The sequence below is a fragment of the Rhipicephalus microplus genome, chromosome 4 (genome assembly GCF_043290135.1).
Source record: "Rhipicephalus microplus isolate Deutch F79 chromosome 4, USDA_Rmic, whole genome shotgun sequence".
NCBI lineage: Eukaryota > Metazoa > Arthropoda > Arachnida > Ixodida > Ixodidae > Rhipicephalus > Rhipicephalus microplus.
In genome coordinates, this window is record NC_134703.1 from 67,979,478 (window position 1) to 68,001,995 (window position 22,518).

Genomic DNA, 22,518 nt, shown 5'->3' on the forward strand with positions numbered 1-22,518 from the left:
AGAAGTCAAAGCATGACCGCCTGGATGGGTGCGCGCGGCGGTGTTCGAAGAATCGGCGGCCGTGGTCAAAAAATCGTTTTGTTGCGCCGGTGGGTTTGCGTGGCCTCTCGAACTTTGATATTTCGCGACTCGTTCCGCGCAAATTAACAGCCGTTCTCGCGGTTCCGTACGGGCGCGGAAGGCATGCCGAGTTGAGTGCAAAGTGAGCGAGAACAAGTCCTAAACACGAAACCAATCACAAATTATCAGAGTCGGTGGGGTAGCGTACGCGCGTGCACTAGTCGCAGACTATCGGACACAGTCGGTGGCCGACGATGTTGGCAAATGGTCTGGTCACTCCAGGCCGGCGACGACAACGACAGTACCAGCGATCAAAAACAGGGTAGATGGCCAACCGGTCTTCGAACGATCGGTGGCAGTGTGAAAACACGAGCCTCTTCTGGCGATGCGGGGTGCTCAGAGTAGCGGGGGGACACAGGACAGAGGGGCGCGTAACAAAAAGCAGTCGGGGCATGGAGGAAGGAAACAACTATCCTTCCTCCACGAGTTGAGGAGAGCGGCAACTAGAGGGTCGCGGAGGCGGGGTCGGCATTTCACAATAAGAATGTATGGGCACCTCGCTGATGCCTGATCAGTGGTCGAAATTAGTTTCCCGGGAAGTCGGCAGACCGCTGACTCCGTTCGCTGTAACCGATCAGCGCCGCTCGGAGACGTTCAGTACGATTCTGTGCCGTTGAACCAATGTATATTTTCACGGTCACACGGATATTGTTCGTTTTAAGTGGGGCCGTTAAATGTGGGCTCGACTGTATTAGCACAAGCTTATACAGAAGCGATTCAAACGGCGGTACAAAATCCCAAAGCAGCAGCTCCCCGATGACAAATGGGCAGTTATGGTGCAATGTCTAGCAAGCTTTGTAATGTGATCAGTCTAGAAAGTGCCAGATTTCAGTGACATGACCACTGCACTACTTGCTGAAGCAATTGAATTCCTAACAATTTAGGAGTCATGTTGCTAGCTTATCACACATACACCAGCACATCACACACAACACACAAATCCACGTAAACCTGCCATTACCCGGATTACCAAACCACTTGGAGTATACTTCACACGGAGACATGTATGACAATCCTGGGCTCTGCCACCCAGCACAGCCCTCATATGCGAATCGCTACATGAGCATTTTTATTATATTTTAGACTTGGCACTCTAAAATTACCATGGACTACAGCTTCAGACTTGGCACTCATTAAAATTATCATGAACTACAACTCTGCGGCAGTCGATTAAAGTGCTCCCTAACTGCCTATTTTTTCCTCTACCTTCGTGAACTCCCCTGACATACACTTACTTGTCTCATGTGCGCCACATCTGAAACAGAAACACAAGAAAAGCTGAGCTAGTCAATTTACGCACAAATTTGTGTAAGTGCTATCAGTGACCACAACCAAGCGTTACTCCAAGGAAATGCAAGAGCAGTATAAAGAGTGCTTCAAAATGCCGTCGCAGATGCCCAAACAACACAAACCTTTTGTGTAACTCCATCTCATTAATACAACTCTATGTCATACAACTGAACTGCACAACAGCTACTGCACTGCCAAAAATCTGGACTTCACAGATTTACTGTTGACTGAACTCAACATAAGCAGGTTCAGATGCGTCGCATCCAATGCAGCCCTACAGATGGACGAGATTTCTTACCGTGGCAGGAAGACGGGCTTTTTTGCCAGCTGGTCTCTCAACTCGTCCGAGATTGAATCTTCACCCACCACATACTTGTCGACGTACTCTGACCATTTCTCCATCTCAGCGGGATCTTCAGACATGTCGCTTTCTGTATCAATCAACTCTATCGTAAGCTTGGTCTCCTTCTGGTACTGAAATGCAAAGGCAAACCATTTTATCATCAAACAGTCAGAAATTTTTGGGAACAAAATAAACCCGGGGGGGGAGGGAGGGGGAAGGACAAAGCGTATGACCAAGCAATAGCTTAAGAAAACCAGTACAATGTGCCCCCTTGAGTATCAGCTTGAACCCAAGCGTGAATGCAACGAAATTAACCTTTGCCTAAATTCACTAGAAGGACAACACAACATAAAAAACAACTTCAGATAAGCTCTAAAGCTGGTGATTATCTGAAGACCTTGACAGCAGCTCATCAGACAACATAAACCGCTGGTGCTATGCAAATGTGCAAAGTTCAGGACAAGACTGAAGATTTTCAGTTCACTGATGAGATCAGCATTGGTTTTGAATGTTCCAGGCTTTGCACGAATTTTAGCAAGCACACATATTATTCTATTCCTACACACTGCATTGTTACTTAAATAGAACGATAAATACAGACTTGACCCTTTGCAGTCTATTGTCGGGCAGCGCCCAACAAAGCAACACCGTTGTAGCGGTTCTCTGTTTCTCATTTCGCAGTTTTCTCATTGCAAGTCGCGCGCATTTTTAAAATACATGAAGCATGATCCCTTGAGGAAGGAGTGATATTAGTTTGATGAGGCTTAGTTTTTTTTACACTAGGGTGCAGCACCATGTTCAGCATAGAGCCTAGAGCATACCCACATAGGCACCGTTCATCGAGAAGCATGGCCACGTTTTCACCGGGTGCGTTTTACGGTAGTGCTTTTAGCCAAACCAATGACGACTTTTGTGAGGAAGAGAATTATGTGCCCCCACCAGACAGTGATGACAGTGATTCGACAGAAGTGAGTGACAAAGATGCCGAGGCCAGTGAAGCACCACCTCAGTTTTTTTTACAAAACCTTCAGTAACAACCCTAGCCAGGAGAATCCTTTGAGTGGTATCATACGCTGCCCGAATATCGCTGAACAAGTTGCGTGCAGAATACAGGAACAAAAATGAGTACCCTGTGAGCTTTTCTTCAACAGCCCGTGTTTTTCTTCAAGACGTCAGAAACAGGCAAAATAGTTTCGGAAAGTGGGTAAAAGCTTTGGACTGCAAAGGGCATGGCCAAAAGTATTGTTGCAGGACTAAGAAGGGATTTGTTTACAATCATTACGTGCACTATCGAACAAACATGCCAGTAACATGTTCCCCATTCAATTCAGTCCACTGCCAAAATAATCAAGTAAAACAGGTCTCACACTTCTGCGTTCAGATTCATAAATAACAGGCAATACCATAAAGGCTCTCAACAGGTTAGAGTTCTTGACCACATGTCACATGTGAAGAAGATAAAGGCCCACATCACACAATTCAAAACAACATTATAGGTCTTGTACATAAATGTCATAAAATATAATATGGTAAAATGTGTCCTAGGTCACTGCATAGTAAGTACTGAGTGAGTACAGTGACGAGCTTCTATGAGCAATAGTAACAATGCACCACTTGGGCTTGCAATCGCAACGCTTTATTATGGATGCACAAAAAATTGGTGGGAAGGGGTGCGCAATCATATTATTTGAAGCTATTTTACTTTGACTAGTGGTACATGCAGTATACAAATTACTGCATTTAAAGTGCAGAAGATCCAAATCATATGATGCACTGAGAAGCACATTAGAAGAGACTTATTATAAGGCAGCACTATTCCCAAACTTCTCAAACATCACCAAGCAATCATAAAACTAAGCATAGTAAACTCTCACTAAACGGAACCTGAAGGAACCAGGAAATATTGCATTTAATACGACAGAACTTAAGTATGGAATCAATCTATCAAAGGCACTTGTTTCATTAAAGCAGTTATGTTAAAGAGGCTTCCCTTTCCTGAGTGTCTAGTATAGCAACAAAGCATTCAAGCTTTTCTGACTACAGACATTGGAGGCAATACCAACCAGCACAAGCTTGAAGCAGTTGTCGTTGACCAAGGCCTGCTCGGCTTTCTTCTGGTAGCTGGACTCGAGGTGCGCACGGTGTGCGGCGGTGGCACATGCGCCCCCTGCGCCTCCGGCCCGCTGCTCCTCTGCAAAGAGCTCGGTGCAGCGCTGGCACGCCTCGTCGCACACGATGTGCTGCAGCTGCCGCACCGCATTCTGCACCACCTTGTCCAGCGTGAACACCGTGTAGGCGTGGATGCCAAACATCTCCCGAAGAGTGTCCTCGTACTGCGTGCTGTCCATGTTGCCATCCAGCAAACTCTTAACCATGTCCAAGAACACCGGATAGTAGTCCTCCACTTCAACCTGCACGAACACTCATTTCTCAGATGTGACATAACACATTGCATCATCAACTACATCATCTGGTGGACGGCGGACGATTCAAGGCGCTGTCCACCTATGGACCCACTGCGAGAGAGCCGTTCGCGCCAACTGCCACACACCGAAGAAACTCTCCAATCTTTACCGACTGCCCACCTAACCTCACCGCCAGGCATCACTGTGGCGCTACCGCGCTAACCATAAGTGGTGGTGGTGAAGATCGCGTGCAAGCGCTGCGCCACCTACTGCTCAACTACTGCTAAATGCAGAATATCTGTGGAACACGTGTGTGCCACGAGGTGCAAACGACTTTACAGGGGCGTCAGCGCCCCCCAACGTCAAGCTGATAAACGTTGCGGTGAAGTTTTTTCTGCCCAACTGCACATTGCCGATTCAGCCTTTAAATCAAGATGTCACCAACAGCATAAAGCACAAATACCGATCAAGGCTTCTTCGGCGAATTCTGTTGAACACAGAGCATGACCGCGACACCAAAGTCGACTTGTTGATGGCCGTGCAAATGTTGGCTGCCACATGAAGACCCGGCGTGACGTTAAGAACTTTTTTGCGCCTGCAAGGTTTCGTCCCGATGAGATGAACTTCGCCTGCACATGTGACGAGTGACGACGACGTCGGACCCGGGCAAGACGCAGAAACTGCCGCAGCATGAGCAGCTCTCAAGAATGCCGGCGTTGTACCGAAGAGTGTTGCCCTGAGCTATTACATTAATGCCAATGCGGACGTGAAAGAGAAGCTGAGTGATGCCAAAGTTTTCAGGAGTGCTTGTTGGGCTACAGCCACTGCAAATTTATCGGACGACGATGAAGCCGTTCATAATGTTCCAGCGGTCCCGACATAAGTGACCACATCGCAGCTGATGGACTACTTGGACATCTTGCTTCATTTAATTGGCACCCATGACGACAATGTCACCATGCAGCTCCTCAGAGAATGTGAGCAGCGCATACTGCCGTTGCTCGTGCGAAAGCAGTAAAAAATAAGCGATTTTTCTAACTTTTGGAAATGAACTACTCCTTTAAGGGGGCAGACTGGTCTTAGACATTTTTTGTTTATTTCTTCAGTAATTTTAATCAAACTGCGCAGAATCATGCAGTTTTTTCTGCTGATTTCAAATATTTAATTAGTTTTCCTATAACTCATCTTATTCCTGAGATAAGTTAACTTAAGTTCACCCCCTATTGTTTAAGGCCGTCATAGAAAAAAAGGTGCTTAATTAAAAGTGATATTTAAGATATACCAACGTAGACTGATGACTATAGAGTGAAATTATGGAAGAGTTTTTTTTTTTGTTTTTAGGCCGTTCTTGGTTACTTTACAGCAAAATGAACTATCTATTTTCAAAAGCAGTTGGAATTGTATTACAATTTCGGTGAGTAATTGATTAAAAAGACTTGTGCTCTAAATTCTGCTCCCATACTTTCATTCTACACACATACAGGTTTGTATTGCAAAAAGAATTATTGCTGTAACTGCCCTAGCTGCAGAGATATTGAGGCCTCAAAATTGAACAGTCGTAAATTTACTTTCTTGAGAAAAATGAAAAAAAAAAAACTGAAAACGCACAGCTTCCTCAAAAAGCAACAATAATGGCGCACAAATTTTGCAATCCTCATAAAGGTGCTCATAAATTCGTAGCAGAGCTTCTAACACAGGTGCCGGCCAATTATAAAAAAGCCACGAAGTCAGTTCCCCCCCCCCCCCTTTTTTTTTTTTTTGCAGATTCTGCATGTTAACAGCACCAAGAATCTGGACCGTTAGAATGACATTACAAAAAAGTTACCACTTCCTGGTGTATGAAAATTTGCACAGATAGAAAAATACTTGCAGAAACGAAATATGTCAATTTAAAAAAATGAATATTTTTGTCACTTTTTGGTCCCAAAGACCAGTCTGCCCCCTTAAGTGTTGTGCATATTTATATCTTTATTTACCACTTTTTCTGGAATAACGAAATTCACACTAAAACGAAATTTTTCGTGATCCCAGTGAATTCCAATGTAGCGAAACGACTGCATATCAATCAAATTAACCAGCAACTGCTATTAGTAAGAGTGCCGTCCCCTTACTTGCAAGAACACTAAAGGCCTCCTCTTTGTCTAATACAGGTGTTCGACACAAAAAGCACAAATAAAAATTAATTATGACCATTGTGCTTTTGACATGGTTATAGAAATAAATATTTCACTACTGCTTTTAGAATCTCAGAAAACTCTTGGAGATGAGTTTTCAGGCAAGTTTCAGATAGGCAAGTTTTGCATTTCGTCCAATGTAAGAAGCGAGTTTGGGAATGCAGTTTTAACTGAACTAATTATATCCTGCTATGCTGATAGCAGAACAAAGCTGGCAAAGAGAACATGTGAATGCGCACACAAAGGTATCACGGTAAAGTGAACAAAAAGGAGTAGGGTGCAGTATTACATTATGTCTACATGAAACAAACTTTTCAATTTGAGATGCTGCATGTGCATAAGAAAAAAATCAAGCTAAGCTACATAAGGATCATCACACGAACACTAATCTCTTGCCTGCGCCACATTTGCTGTGCTAGCATTCATACTAATATAGGAGATAGAAGTTGATTTTTTTAACCACCTAGGTAACATAGAAATTAAAAATTCTCCTCTATAAAGGACATTTCATTGCCCTGAAGTTGAATGACCAGGCAGAATTTATGCACAGCCATGACAGTGTATATGCAACTTCTTATGCTGATGATCTGATGGTATTTTTCTCACTGTATATCTGTATGGTATCGCGCGCAGTTATCTTGTAGACGTACATTTACTTCCATGTATTTATCCTTTCATGGCTGTAGTTGCAAGTTACATACACTCAAACCTCATTATAACAATCTTGCATCTTACAAGAAAACAAGTTTGTTATATCAAAAAATTTATTATGAAGGCATATTCATAACATTTAATTTATTGCAAGACTATTCTTTATTTACTTCATTCTAACTGGAACCAATATTTCGCTTTATTGAAGTTCGAGTGTACACAAATTGAAGCACGAAACTCAAGATCCGCAGGATCAAATACATGTTAAACTCATATCACCGCATTAACATGCACAACAGCTAATCAACTAACCTCACTCCGAGGCTTCAGCCGCAGTGCCACAGCAGTGGATTCTTTCCGATCCTTGCGCTCTTTTGCCTCGTCCGCAGCCAAGTTCATTGACTGCTTGTAGATTTTAGTGAGACGCTCGCACAGCAGATGGTGCAGCCGAAAGAACAGATACCAGTGATCGTTGACAAAGAACAGCGCGTACGAGTCGTCCGAGTAAAGGTTCTGCATCTGTGGCGCACTCAGCTGCGAGCTGCCGTCAGTGCTGCCGGCGCAATCCTCTGAGCCTGTCCGAAGTGCACCTTTGTCACATTCTTTAGAGTACGAGTCGTCCGGCCGATGGTTGGGCGTCGAGGGCAGCGGCTGGCTCTCGCCATCCTCAGTCTCCATGTCGTCCTCCTTGTCGACCTCATCGTCAGAGAGTTCGCCACGTGGCAGACAGAACAAGTCGGGGATGAACTGGCGCAAAAGCTGTTTGATCTTCTGCTTGTCCTCCTTGTTGATGCCCGTCTGCCGCTTCACGTGGTGGATGATCAGGTTGGCCGCATCCTCCAGAATGGACCGGTCGAGATAGGCCAGGCTCATGTGGGGGCCCGTAGGAACTTCACCAGTGCCTTCTTCCATCTGCTCCCGGCGCTCTTCGTAAATGGCTTCAATCTCGTTCAGGAGGCTCTTGGAACGCAGAAACTTGACGTCATTCTGCTTGAATGTGATGCCCTGGTGATCCAGCGACTTGAGGTAGTACTTCTCATTTTGTTCTCGCCAGACCTGTTGGACAAAAGCAAACACCAGGTTTCAGGCGATCATCCAGTTGATGGTATGCCAACATCACTGTCTGTTGAAGACAAGAACACACTGCATTTATGGGTACTATTAATTTATGATACCATATAGCATCACTGCATGGCAAGAAGCAGCTTTAGAACGCCTAAAGAGCAGCCATGAAAGAGCACACTCTTCATAAGGGGGGCACTTAAGTAAGGTACAAGCGACCCACGACACACAGCTACCGTAAAAACAGGAATATAGGTCGAACCGGAGTATAAGGTCAACCCCCTAAACTTTGTATATGAAAAATATCTGAAAAAAAAATTTTTTAAATCGCAAAGTATCCTGGCGTTCTCCTACCTTGATACATACACAACACAAATAGCTGCCCTGTGGTGACATTTCTTTTAATTTCGACACTAATCTTATTTAGTTAAACACTAGAAGGCCACTAAGTGCTGTCACTCAAACTCGTCCGAACTCGAATTCGACGATGTCGGTTTCTCACTAGTTACGTCCCAGAGTGCATCGTCCTCTGTTCCTTACAATGCGTTGCTGATGCAGCATTTGAGGAGAGGCTCGTGCACGATCTCTTCTGGGAAAGATTTCCAAGCTGACAAAACCCAGCCACAAATGATCGCGAGCGGTGAGCGTCGTAGGCGGCCCACCAGAATCTTGGGATTGTCGCCCAGGTCCACTTATTGTGGAGCTAGTGCACGCTATCTTTGAAGGGTTTATTGAGCACTACTTCCAGTGGCTGGAGGATAGATGCTAGTCCCCCAGGGATTGTGACAAGGTCGGTCTTGCCATTGAACAGAGCTCCCTTTACATTGGCCGTGAAGTGGCCTCAAAATGAGTCCAGCACCAACATGCTTGGTCACTGAAAAAGCGCACCAGACCACCAATTCCACATGAGCCACGTCCACTCGAGCATGAGGGGCCCATTCATGAACCATTTTTCGTTCGCTTTCACGATAACATCCTAGGAAAAGTCCTCTTTTGGTAGCCTGTTTCTCTTAAAAATGATATAAGGGGGCAGCTTCTTTCCATCAGCTGTGTACACGAGAATCACTGCAAATTGCGAATGCTCATTGCCCTTTGTCAAAAGCTTTACTTGCTTGGATTCTTTAGCAGTTACAATCTAGTTTGAAGGCATATCCAACCAGATCGGAGTTTCGTCAGCGTTGCCCCTGTCTCCCATCATACAGTCGAATCTCGATAGAACGAACCCCACATTGATGAACTTTTCAGATTAACGAACTTTTAAAAAACCCTGTGCCGACTGCTCAAAGCTTCAATGTAAAATTGTTTCACTACTACGTACTTCAAGATACGAAATTTTTCAGAATAACGACTAATTTGGTTTCGCTTTATATCAACGCCTCAGTACAGCGAACTCAAGTTCTGAAATCCATAGTGACCACCGAAGCGGTATGCAAGCAGACGACACAGCAAAAGGACGCCTTGCCTCTAGGAACACGCGCAACGGTGTGAAGGAGAAAAAAACGAAAGGACGACTTTTCTTTCTTTTTGTTGGAACGTCGATGCTGCAGGCTTACAAGTGCCAAGGCGAGGGCAACACAAGCGGGCAAGGTCGGGGAGGCAAAGTGGCAGTTGCGGAGCAAGAAGCATGGGCACGGAAAACCTGAGACAGCAAGGAAGCAGAAGCAAGGAAGCAGAAAACCAAGCGCGAGAAATTTTCTTTTTTAGCTCTTTATTTTCTTCGGAAGAGGCGATGACAGCCATACGCTTCTGGTTTTTCTTATCTTTGTCCCTACTACATGTGCTACAGGAGGCTTTGTAAGTCGTGTTCATCTCTTTTCGGTCATTACTTATCGCGTCCGCACAGCGGTGCCACCACAATAGAGAGTTTTAAAATAACATTTGCAGGCGCTGCGAGCATCGCCGGCATAGCGGGCGCCATACAAGCTTTAGAATAGCGTTTGCCCTTCTGCAAACTGCAATGCACAATCACAGCAACACTGTAGTCTAGAAACCAGCGCTTGCAGGCAGCATACGCGGCCGCTATTTCGGATTTTCTGCGGGCGGGCCGCGAAGGCGGCAGGCGACTCGCGTTACGACGCATGCGCAGTGGCAGCGACTGCACTGCAAGGGCTCGTGGTGCGCTACTCTAAAACCTTCTAATGAGTTCATCTCTGCTTGCGACGAAAAAGCGGAACCAGTTTTCGATAAGCGAGGAAGTGGATCGCACCATCGAATCGCACCACAGGAATGTGGATAAGCTGGAGACCTTCACGCTGCAAAGTTTTTGCTGCACGCATCAAAAAATAATAGTAATAATAATAAAAACAAATTTTTTTAAAGGAGCACTGACATCAAATTTACTCATGCCAAGATTTTTGTGCCAGCGAGTAGCTATAGACCCCGTAGCAGCGATTCATGACCTAAAACGCAACTGAGGGATGAATAACTATCACATTTACTGATTTATGTCACTGGTATCTAGCACTATTCAAAACGGCCGACAATCCCACCATTTTTTGCGCTGGGAGCACCAGCAGTGGCGCTACCTCGCGGTCACCTCCAGACCACGCCACAGCTGACCACTTCTCCACAGAAAAGAGTGACGTAGGGCTCAGCTGCTCCTCAAACATTTCGTCTGCTAGGCGGACACTGCAGTCATGCCTTGTCACCTGCGTTGCTGTCGTCGCCATACAAAGTGTCGACTCGTGTTCAATATTATAGCCTGGAGCTTGGAATCCCCGCGATTCGCGACATCGCAAATTATTTTTGCTTCGATCGACCTTTTGCAGAACAGGGATTCCGAAATGGATGCCGTTCCAAGTAGCACTGCAGAGGTGTTCGATAAAGCACGCTTCAGCCATGTTCGCTCGTGTGTCACAGTTAGCTATATAGGTGTGTTTTGGCATGTAAAGCATTCAGGTATACGCAGAGGGGTCAATGCAATGTAGCTATGGCAAATGAGCATCAGCGGAGAAATAGAATACGTTTACTGCTTGCCAGGTTCTTTTTTGCGCCTCCAGATGGTGCCACCTATCCAGCCTCTAGCGGTTAACACATTATTACCACTTTTACGCGGACGCAAATAATACAGATGAACTAAAATTCAACAATACCTGCATGTTACTTGTTAGCGATGATATCCGACTATACGCTGTTCCACTTTTGATAGCTTGTGGTCATGTGATGTGTAACACATGCGTGATATGAAAAGACAGCCTCATTGCGCTTTTCCCGTGCTTCAAACGAGACGACTGGAACTCACAACAATTCCCCGACATGCTGACCAACAAGCACACGTTTAATCATGCTCTTTTCTTTCGCCGTTCTTCTAAAGCTGGTTTTTATCTTGATAATTTCACGAAATAATTCAAACCGGTGCAACAAAGATCAGACGCGACGAGCGAGTGCGTTTCTGCGCTTCGGCGCCACGATAAGAACACTAGAATCGTACAAGTGATCGCTACTAGGGCATCGTCACTCAGGATGGTATTTGCGGAATGTATCACACCAAACACGTAGCACTAGTGCCGATGTCGCAGGGCAGTCTGTTTTTCGTTTTTTCTTAGCTTTTCTACATTGTTCGACATCGAATGAAAAGAACTTCCACGCGATAGATGCCGTCCAAATTTGGCAAAGAAGACCTATGCATACCAAGCGATCGAATGATGGGCACATATCGATTTTGAAATTTGATGTCAGTGCTCCTTTAAGTAAATGTGCATTTTTTAATTGTTCACTTATGCATTTGTTTTTCCTCGTGGAAAACGACTTCAAGGGCCCACCGTTTTAAAGGTAAGTCGTTTTGGTCGGTGGAAAATAAGTATGGTTAATTTTCGGGCTTTCACTATAACTACCTTTCAAAATAACTAATTGTCACAGCCCCCTGAAGTTCGTTATACCGAGATTTCATTGTATAGCAATGCTGTCGACAAAGCGCGATGACAAAGCGCTCATACTCGATCAGCTTATTATCGAAATCTTTGGGCAGTTTTCAGCACACGGAAGCAGGCTGCTTCAATGCTAAGCCCTTCCGCTTCATAAATCAGTGCACCCACTATGATGAGCCCTTGAATTGGATCCTCGTGAGCCCAGAGTCTCGCGTTATCTTGATAGCTTTCATGCAGATGCGCTCCGCGGTTGCGGGTAGCAACCTTGCAGGCAGCTCCCGGACGAATTCGGCAAGTAGTGTTTTTAGTTTGGGGTGCACTGCAGCCCGCCCATGAAACGAAGTTTTCGGGTAGCAACCTTGCAGGCAGCTCCCGGACGAATTCGGCAAGTAGTGTTTTTAGTTTGGGGTGCACTGCAGCCCGCCCATGAAACGAAGTTTTTTATTTTTATTTTTTTATTTTTTTTTCTGCAGGATGTAATGCGCTGCTTTTGGCTCCTCCAGTATCAGACGCTTTTCTCAGATGCACCGAATTCCCGTTGTGCCCCCAGGTTGCAGTGCACTTCAGCATACCCGATAACTTTTTTCCTTAAAGCCTATCGTAAACTGCTGTCGACTACCACTCATTTCTGAAGGAAATAAAAAAAAGAAAACAGCAGACTGACAAAGATAACCGAAGCAAAATGGCGTTGCTAGTACACTGTAGGCCTTGCCCTACGGTGCCACTGCTGATGCTTGCGATGGCAATGGGGGCTTTTCACTTCATTGCTGCCCATTCTTGTGAGACTTCCACATTCTTTTTTGCCAATGACCGGGATATAAGATAAGTCAACTTTTCATTGCACTATTCTTTTTAAAAAAATATTCATCCTATATTCTGGCCCTTACAGTAATTTCGGAAAAGCTACAAATAAACCCACAGACATCAGCTTTCCCACCCCATATATAAGTTTCAACTTATTTGCCCAATCTCACTGTTATTGTACAAAAATCAGCTAAAAACTGAGCGATTCAAATCAACAGAGTAACAGCAACAAAATATACTTCCATAACAGCAACAAAATATACTTCCAAAAGTAGCCTATCAGTTGAAAATGCAAGATATCAAGGACAAATGAAGCCTACAGAAATGAGTCATGTGACGCTACAGCATAGCATGGCCCCGCCGCGGTGGTCTAGTCGCTAAGGTACTCGGATGCTGACCCGCAGGTCGCGGGTTCAAATCCCGGCTGCGGCGGCTGCATTTCCGATGGAGGCGGAAATGTCGAGGCCCGTGTGCTCAGATTTGGGTGCACGTTAAAGAACCCCAGGTGGTCAAAATTTCCGGAGCCCTCCACTACGGCGTCTCTCATAATCATATGGTGGTTTTGGGACGTTAAACCCCACAAATCAATCAATTACAGCATAGCATGTTCTACCATATCACAGAGCCTACCTTGTTAAAGCTCTTCTGTGCCTCACGCCACTCCTCCTCCTTAGCTTTGAGCCTGCGCAGTACAAGGGGAACAGCGATGGTGGGGTTGCGCTTGAGGCCCTCGATGATGTCGGTGGCCTTGTCGCCATAGATGCGCCGAATGGCCTGCTGCTGCAGCACGTTCGACGAGCCTCCCAAGTTGTCGCCCAGCTGGAAACGCGCCTTGTCATCTGCGCTCATCCGCTGCAGCTTCTTCTGTATTGCCTCCAGAATACGGATTGTTGACAGGTTGGTCTCGACAACCACGTCCAGCTGTGAGAAAAAATTTTGCATCATTTTTCGAGAATTGACACAAAAGCCTTGATATGATTGCATGAGGTACTACACAGTATAGAATGCTTATAACGTAAGTCGCGGAAGTCCCGAATATCCGCACTATAACCAAAACAACCTTTTTCAAGGGCCGCACTTGAGCAAAACGTGTTGAACATGCAGCTTTGCGTGTCCGAGAATCGGAACATGCAATGCGTGCTTGCTAACATTTAAATTTCTGAATGTTAAAAAAATTTAACGTCCAAAGACACGCGTTGCATTTGAAATGAACACGAAAGGAGGGGCGGTTCTAACAAATGAAAGCACCATCGTGGAAATTCACCGACTACCAGACTACCTCGATTATGCGCACTGCACAATAACTATGTCGAATCACGTCCAGAATTTGACGCGTTGAAAGACACCAACCATTCGATTTCACGGGCGTGCACCCTGTCGCAATCATTCGCGAACCACTATTTGGGCACGACACGTGCCGCCTTCATTTTCATTTAACGATATGTATCCCTTCCCGTTACATGCGGCAACCGCGAAGAGTTTCGTTGATTCAGTACCAAACCGCAACTTAGATTCACGCAACCACTACCAATTGAAGCGCAACCAACACCGATTAGGCCTAGCTTGCCGTTTGGTCGCGAAAAGCTTGTCAAAAACACGAGTATTCAGCGTCAAAAAGATCACACTAACAGTGAACCAAGAAAAGCGTGCATAATACGAAGTTTGCGTTCGCGGCCGGTAGATTAGCAACGAGGGTCAACAACTCGCCAAGCTGACGTACGATAGCGCATCATAGAATAAAGAACCAATTTAAAGAAGGGAAACTGTAGCCTTGAGGACAGTACGCAAAATAAGCAGTGGTGGCGCATGGTGCCGAGGACTACAAAGAGATGGCGCTGAGTAAACAGAAAACGATCGGCGGGGAGACGGCTTCGGTGCTGTGTCGTGCCTGTGAAAGTGCGAACGAGACAATTGCGCATCTTGTGATTGAGTGCGGACTGATAGGACTCCCGCGCAAGGAGTCATTGCGCACTGCGCTGGCATTGTGGAGGAAGATGGAGAGACTGATCTCAAGGCATCGAGAGTAACGATGCGACACCTTGAACGCTGGAGGGCAGTGGTTGTGGCACAGCGGTCGAGAACACATGGTGGCGCAGTGTAATGACTAGAGGCAGTGCAGTGTCAAAGCGCGGTTATGTTAGCCAACAGAAACTGAGCGTGCCCTTGTGCTTTCTTCTAATATCCCCCACCCCTTTCTGTTTGTTCGGTTTTCTTCCCTCTTGCTGGACACGTTCGTTTGTTTTTTTTATTGTGTTTTTCTTACTCTTTTTCGATTTTTTTTTCCTTTTTATTTTTCATATCTGTGTGCTATAGGGTGTCTTTACATATGGTAAATACACCTGCCCGTTAAAAAAGGTACAGCAGCAAATCCTCATCATCAGCAGCGGAAAACCATTTTTTTTTTCCGTAACAAAAGAAAATGGCCACCTTTTTTATTCCGTACTGGGTACCTGTTCACCTATGCGGTTGCCTCGCCTGATTTTTTTATGGCTATCCCCCCCCCCCCCCTTTTTTTTAAACAGAAGTGGACGAAAGACACCGGACCTTGTGCAGAGCTACGGGTGTCTCGTTATCTTTTGCACGACTGTTTTAAGTGTATCGATACGCCCAGCAGCACACTAAAGCATCCTGCAAAACACAGTACTTGTTCAAACAACAATTACATAGAACCGAAAGATATTCATTAGCAGCTGGCACCAGTAAGAATAATGCACGACTGAGTACAAGGAACACTGATTGACAGCAACTAGCAATCATGTTTCAATGCAAAAAAAAAAATCTATCGTTTTAGAAGCATCACCGCAAGTCCGCGAAGGGCACACCTTTGTTTTCAGAGGCAAAACGAACAGAAAAGCGTGTCATGTTAGTAGAAACTATCATTACAAAACAGTCGTTAAAATCAGCATGAAGTGCTTCAGTAACAGCTACGAATTACAGCTCCTGCTTTCGTCGAGCATGGCTTTAACACCCACACATTTTATTGCATTACGACATGAACGATGTTATATGCACTACGGAGCGTGGCGACACCGGAAATGGTTATATGTACTCGATGCATGCAGCGCCACGTCGAGAATACGGTTGCAGTCGGAAACCTCCGCCAAAGCAGACTGAGGCAGCTGACAAGACACGATGCCCACGCAGATATTTAGAGATTAGACACACTGTAACGGTGCTTAAAGCTACGAAACAAGCGCTTGTCTTCGTGTGCCTTCTGCCCTTGTCCCGAGTTCCTAAGCGCTGAAAATCGACAAACGGGGCTCAACTTGCTCGGCGATATAGGCGTAGGGCACCTGTGACAATAACCCGGCCGTTCCCTGGAAGCGACCTGCAAGCTCACCGTTGGCGGAATGTAGCGTCGGTATGCTAATTACGCTAGTAATGTTAGTGTTTAGTGTTCTATCTTAGATTGAAATAACAACCAACTTATAGCCAATCAATTACACTACATATCGCTCCATTTATCTTTCTGGTGTGTAACACGGCCGTGACCTTCGAATTTCCCAGTAATATAAGGTTAACATCCCAGCAAGCCCGCAATAAATTGACAATTTGTGGAATTACACTTGAGGAAGTGCAAATCACTTTAGCGAACCCACGCTTCAACTTCGCCGCTGCCGATGAGAGATACGCGTTGACCACATCGACTGACTTGCTTGATTTTTTAACAAAGTATTTATGGTCACTTGAAATGAAGAAATACATTTTTAAGAGCTGCAAAATACTGAAATCTCTCTCACAATTTTATCGCCATGGTTCTATTACGAGCGCCGGCATGCACGCTGGATATCACAGCTAGGCAACATTTCTACGAGCGAAGGCCAGAACAAAATACAGGCTAATGCACGCAGTGGCAAGCTATCACATGTGCTGGTAAACCGAAAAACTTTCGCCGTAGTGTGCTAGGTTGCGTTCTTGTAGCCGCGCCAACGTAAGATCTCCAGATGATTCTGCTAGGGTACATTACACCGCCACGTCGGTCTAGGTGGTGGTGGTGGCTGGACGCCTGAAGCCAGTGGCCGGGTTCTCGTAGTCGGCGTCACAACGCCTCGCCGATTTGTTCACGTTTAAGAACACGTTTCCGACCACAACCGCTTTGTCGACATGGCACTGCATGCATCGTTGTGCATATAACCACTTCCAGTACCACTGCACTCCGTAGCACATATAACATCGTTCTTATGACATAGTGCAGTCAAGCTGAGGACCCAATGAGGTTGAGTTTCTAGCGAGCAAATCACGGTGGAGCGAAAATCGAGAGAAGCGCAAGCATTTAAACACATGCAGGATCAGTGCAAATGAACGTATTGAACAAATACACAACACTGGTAGCGATAACAAGGTCTCAGAGTAAAATTACAGACAAAAATAACAAATGTGCACACATTGGCCAAAATAAGCTACCTGTCATCGCCATTGAACTTGCAGAAATCGATGCCTTCACCGTACAGACAGCAACTGCAGTGACTTACCAAAGCGAATAAACACATGCTAGAAAGAAAACAGAACACAGAGGACCACGCCAACCATCGGATGAAAACTAACTGCACATATGCGCGTCGGCTCGCCTCGTCAAACAGCGACAGCGCATTTTTTCCACTTCGTCAACCTCACAGATAAGAGAATCCATAGTAGTCGCATGGCACCGCGATCGTTATTAAACAAATTCAGTGCTCAGGAGTACTATACACAACACGAAATTCAAATATCACGCTTCAATTATATAGAAAAGAGCACTTTTTTGCAAAAATGGTGGCTCTTATCGCTTAAAATTTTGAGCTTACTGTGGTGCCCCTAGCGGATCTTTTGGTCCTCGAGGGCAGATTTGAACAGAGCAACTATGGTACTTCTTTAGCTGTCGAACGACCTCGTTGTTTGCTCCCCAGCAAAGCACCCAGCGCTACTCGCCACCGTGTTTGTCACAAACAATTTCCGGCAACCGCATTATAACCGGTCTTTCATTTTGGGGGATTGCACAACAAGTGGTATGCATATACATGGGATTCTATGGGAGGGTAAACGGGAGTAGAAAAAGACCGCATTGTAAGCGGTTCTGCACTATAAGCGGTTACGGTATAAGTGGTCTGCACTGTATAATGAATCCAAATTAAGTGGGGATGTGGCAATGAGGAGGACGAGGAAAGATAAGCAGAAGGACAGGGAGGGAGGTGGCAATGAGAAAGGCAAAGTTGGTCAAAATGATCAATTTTTCAATTTATTTTTTTCTGCAATCTAGAGACCACGTCTTACATCATGGTGAAATATTAGACCAAAGTAAGGAGTAGAAGTTGAGAAAAAAGCATTTTGCTGCTGGGCTGTCATCAAAAGCTATATGCTAATAGGCTTTAGAAGGCGCAAGTTCCAAGCTTCCTCTTGGAACGGTGCCAACATATTGGTATCAACGTCAAGAGGACAAATCAAATCTCAAGATAGCCACGAGGCTGCATTTCTCCAATTATAAATAAAGCCAGCTTCCATCAGAGTTTTGCTTTCTCAGCTTCTAGCTCTGATTTCTTTGAGCTCCATTTTCTAAGCTTTCATTTTTTGAGCAGTTGCTGTCAGTCATCTGTGGGCCATTTCGCAACAAACAAAGATAAAGCCATTCCGTTTTCTGCACTTAGATCCTGAGACATTAGTGAGTGCCATAAAGTTGTCGCAAGTTGCGTGCCCATTATACAGATTTCTATAAATGGCTTTTTGTAGCAGTTGTTAGCAAGACAATACGCCCAAGACATTTGAAAGATTTTTTTTTTACTTACTTAAACTTAAAAAATAAACCATTACCATTACGGCATAGAATGAGCCCTAGTGAACAACCTTGTGCAGAAATTCTGATGAACTTGCTGTTAACAATGAGTGTCTATAAAATATTTTAACTCCAAAACAGCATTTCATAGCTTAGACAACAATCGACATCAGCATGGCAAATTTCATCACTTCATATTCATAAATAACAAAAATAGAGCTCATTGCCACATCCCTCTTGGGAGTTTTTTTAGCATGTATTTTAATCCAAGTATGTAAAGATATTGCATGGCACCCACCACTCCCCCATTTCTTGACATTCAGCACCACTGGCAAGGCATCGAACCTGTGACCTTATACTTAGAAACTCATCTCAGCCACTAAATACCAGTGCGGGATAGAAAGCTGTTCTAGAAACTCTTACAACTTTATTTCCCGAGAGTATTCTGCTGGCATAAACAACTTTGTCCCATTTGATTTAGATTTAGCTTTTGCAATGTCAGAACACACTGCATTTTACAGACTTGAGACAAGCTCACATGACAAGTTAAATTCAACTATGGTGCATCATTGAGCAATTAAAAATGCCTCTGCACGCATTTTTGCAACAACAATAAGCACCTTTCTCATTTTCTGCTAGTCATTTGCATCCCTGTTCAAGTGGCTCCCTCAGGTGATTATGCTACCTCGCACAAGTCAAGGTGTAGTAGCTACATCACCTAGCTAAACAACATGAAATGACACAGCCTCAGGAAGAGTCATCAACACCGATGTCACTGAAAACAAAGGAAGTGCTCAACCCACCTCAAAACGCTCGTCTTCACACCGGTAAATGTATTCTTCATACTGGGTCTTGCGCGAGCTTACAAACGTGGAATCCTCTGACCACGATGGAAACGACACCCAGGTGTCATTCAAAACCTGAGAATTGATCGAAAGACCAATGTCAAAACAAAGATGCACACTCAAAACGATACTAAAAGAGTCGAAGTAAAAAACAAAGAAATCCTTGCCTCTTTACAAAGCGGCGTCCGGCCACTGCACTTTGGCTGTACAACATTTTTTGGCAGTGCTCGGTAGCTGGCACCGTAACGTTTACAGGACGAGTAATCTTAAAAAAAAAAATAACAAGAAATCCCATTAATATCTTTCATTCAGAAATTGAACACTGAGACGGAAAACACATGCTGAATGTATGCAACGAGCATGCAAAAAAAAAAAGCTTGAATCTGCAGTAAGCCACTCGACAAGTAAACAAATTCTTCATTTCTCTAGATTAACTTCAAGACAACTGTTTTCAAGCAGCAGCCACTCCAAATTCTACAACTGATTTAACAATTTAGTCTGCAATTAACAAAGTATTGAGGTTAATAAACACTACTACAAACTATTGCTGGAGTAGAAACATATTTTTCTTCTTCAGATTTCATTACCTTATGCAAACACCGCCCAATAATTTGTTTAGATACAGTGTATAGCCTCACAAAATCACATTTTTGATAAGAGACAAATGGGTATAAAAGACACCAGTGTGCCTAGATTTAAGTAGGAGGTTCATGACAAAGTACCCTGCTTATAAGAGACACCAAATACAGAAGACAATAATTACTCCCCGGTGCTTGTCTCTTATAAAGGGGTTCAATGTATTAGAGAGCAGAATGTCAATTTTTCTTTTTTTTTAAGGTGTCCCCAACTGCACTGTTGCCTTATAATAAAGCATACTGGTGCAAGAAGATGAACAGTAATCATGCCTAGAAAGTAAACCTACAGTAACAAACAACAAAGCATTATGCAACTTATTCCCTGAGCACATAAAGACTGAAGCTTAAGCTCAGGTCCAAATATACAAGCCCTTCAAATGTCATTGATGAAGCCCAGGCAGGCGAAAGCGTACCAATTTCCATGGATGGATCGCCTGAGATGCGTTCCTGCTGGACAACTTTGTTGGGTATGGGCTCTATCTGTCCACCAAGATCCTTATACCCAATGAAGTCTTTGAACCACTTGAACAACTCTGGAAACTTCCTGTAACATGTCACAAAAACGCAGCTTTTTGAAGTACACGTATGAGTACCTCACATGGTGCACGTGAGCCGTGCCTAATAGATCGGTCCATGTTAATTACGGCAAAAAATACGTAAACATAATGCAAGACGACAGCACACTGCATATGTCTACAAATGGTTGTTCTGCAGAGCTAACATACTTTCTCAAGCTATGCGAATAGCAAAATTTTGGCTGGTAAGCAAATACAAAAAACTAAACATTGAATCCAAATTGAATCAAATATTCTAAATACTTTAAAGCATAATTAAAGAAAGAAGTTCAAGAGGATCCATAAACATATCTTTATGAGATGGCAAAATGAGTTTTTTTCTTTTGACTGGGTTGGAGGCATGGTGTTCCATAGTTGTCTTATCAAGGATGAAAACATGCAGCGGTTTACATGATTTGGTGCATCCAATGTGGCGTTGACAACATTTGGCACGTGAAAGGAAACGATGCTATTTCCTCGACCTCTCCTCCTCCAACTTTTGCGGAGGCCCAACTGATGTGGCAGACAAGGGCGCGCTCCCTTCAAATACAAAATTTCTAATCTGCTCCATCGACGCCAGTGTACAGAACATTTTAAATTTCAGCCACTGCAACATCTTGGTGTTCCGCTTTTTTACTTCCTGTCCGAATTTCATGTCTGAAAGGGCATTATCAAAGCCCCCACTTGTGCTGCGTGTGTCGTTTTGTAGGTTCAAAACAGCGCTTTTGCGAGTGTGTCATCGTAGCGGTTTCCGTAAGTCAACAATGCCTCAATGCCAGAGTGTTAAGAAGTGAGGCAGACCGAAAATTCGAAGGGGCCTGCATAGCAATGAAGTGCAGTGATGTCTTTAAGGATAGGCCCCATGAATGCATAAAGGCGTGATGGCAGAAGGCAGCGAATGTGCCACTACAGCTACATTCCAGACAACCCTCATGCCGATACAGCCACTCGGTTATTGAAACATTTTGTCATTTTGCAGAAAATAACGCTAGCAGCGAATATTTCGAGCTCAAAATTTTTGAAGTACAATGACAATGGCGTTATCCGTCGTCCTTCGATTTTGCATTGAGTATTCAGTGAGGTTCCGAATGAAAATTTCTTGTAAAAGTTTTGTGTTAACGCTATCAGGCGTGCAAGCAGAAATTTTTTTTGAGGGGGCACCTCTTTAAAGTAATAATTTTTCTCTATATATGCCAAACTTGGTTAACCTCCCTGCCTTTCCTCTCTGTTTCTCTCTCTCTCTCTCTCTCTGTGTGTGTGTGTGTGTGTGTGTGTGTGTGTGTGTGTGTGTGTGTGTGTGTGTGTGTGTGTGTGCGCGTGCGTGCGCGCGTGTGTGTGTGTGTGTGTGTGTGTGTGTGTGTGTGTGTGTGTGTGTGTGTGTGCGCGCGTGCGTGCGTGTGTGTGTGTGTGTGTGTGTGTGTGTGTGTGTGTGTGTGTGTGTGTGTGTGTGTGTGTGTGTGTGTGTGTACACACACACACATGGTGCAAGGACAATGGGCATATTTGTCTTGAACTATGTTTCTCATGATTTGCAGATTTTTTCAATTAGAACAGGGCCAGTGCAAATGCCACTTTTTTTGCAACAAAGAAAGTGAACACTTTGAAAACTTTGAATACTTTAGTAGCAGGATTTGATCTATGGTAGAATGCGAGTGATAGCCTGTAAAATATGATACATTTTTCAAAATTTCTTATATTTAGAGCATATAAGTCTATATAAGAAGTTTTCATTTAACATTCAAATGGGGCTGCACAGCAGTGCAGATTTCCCCTGGATGTGTTCTCCCGGTTTATACCCGTGCCACACGGGCACAGAAAATGACATTTGGTGGCGAAGGCCTTCAGTTCCCGAATGACATTCGTTTCGCCGGCGCTGCTACACGTCCAAAGCGAATGACATTTGACCTGATGATGTCGATCACAGCACCTTCCAAGTGAGCATTGAGTGAATAGCAATAAAAAAATTAAGAAGCATTTACAAGCTTCATACACATCAGATAATTATCAGATGTAGAAATAAGCG

The 22,518-nt window shown here is 44.4% G+C and overlaps 1 protein-coding gene across 3 annotated transcripts in view; it reads right to left on the minus strand.

Moving 5' to 3' along the window:
* Nucleotides 1–22,518, minus strand: part of Sin3A (SIN3 transcription regulator family member A) — a 73,337-nt gene that overhangs the window by 10,718 nt on the left and 40,101 nt on the right. For 2 of the 3 annotated variants that reach the window (XM_037423076.2, XM_037423077.2), the window contains exons 12-18: nt 20,355–20,485; nt 19,474–19,571; nt 19,265–19,381; nt 13,346–13,636; nt 7,296–8,039; nt 3,817–4,164; nt 1,709–1,884 (exon numbers count right to left, since the gene is read on the minus strand). In XM_037423076.2, the coding sequence (XP_037278973.1) occupies nt 1,709–1,884; nt 3,817–4,164; nt 7,296–8,039; nt 13,346–13,636; nt 19,265–19,381; nt 19,474–19,571; nt 20,355–20,485 (1,905 nt within the window). Of the gene's footprint in view, nt 1–1,287; nt 1,376–1,708; nt 1,885–3,816; nt 4,165–7,295; nt 8,040–13,345; nt 13,637–19,264; nt 19,382–19,473; nt 19,572–20,354; nt 20,486–22,518 lie in introns of those variants that run through there. The other variant, XM_075892909.1, reaches the window with a different exon arrangement.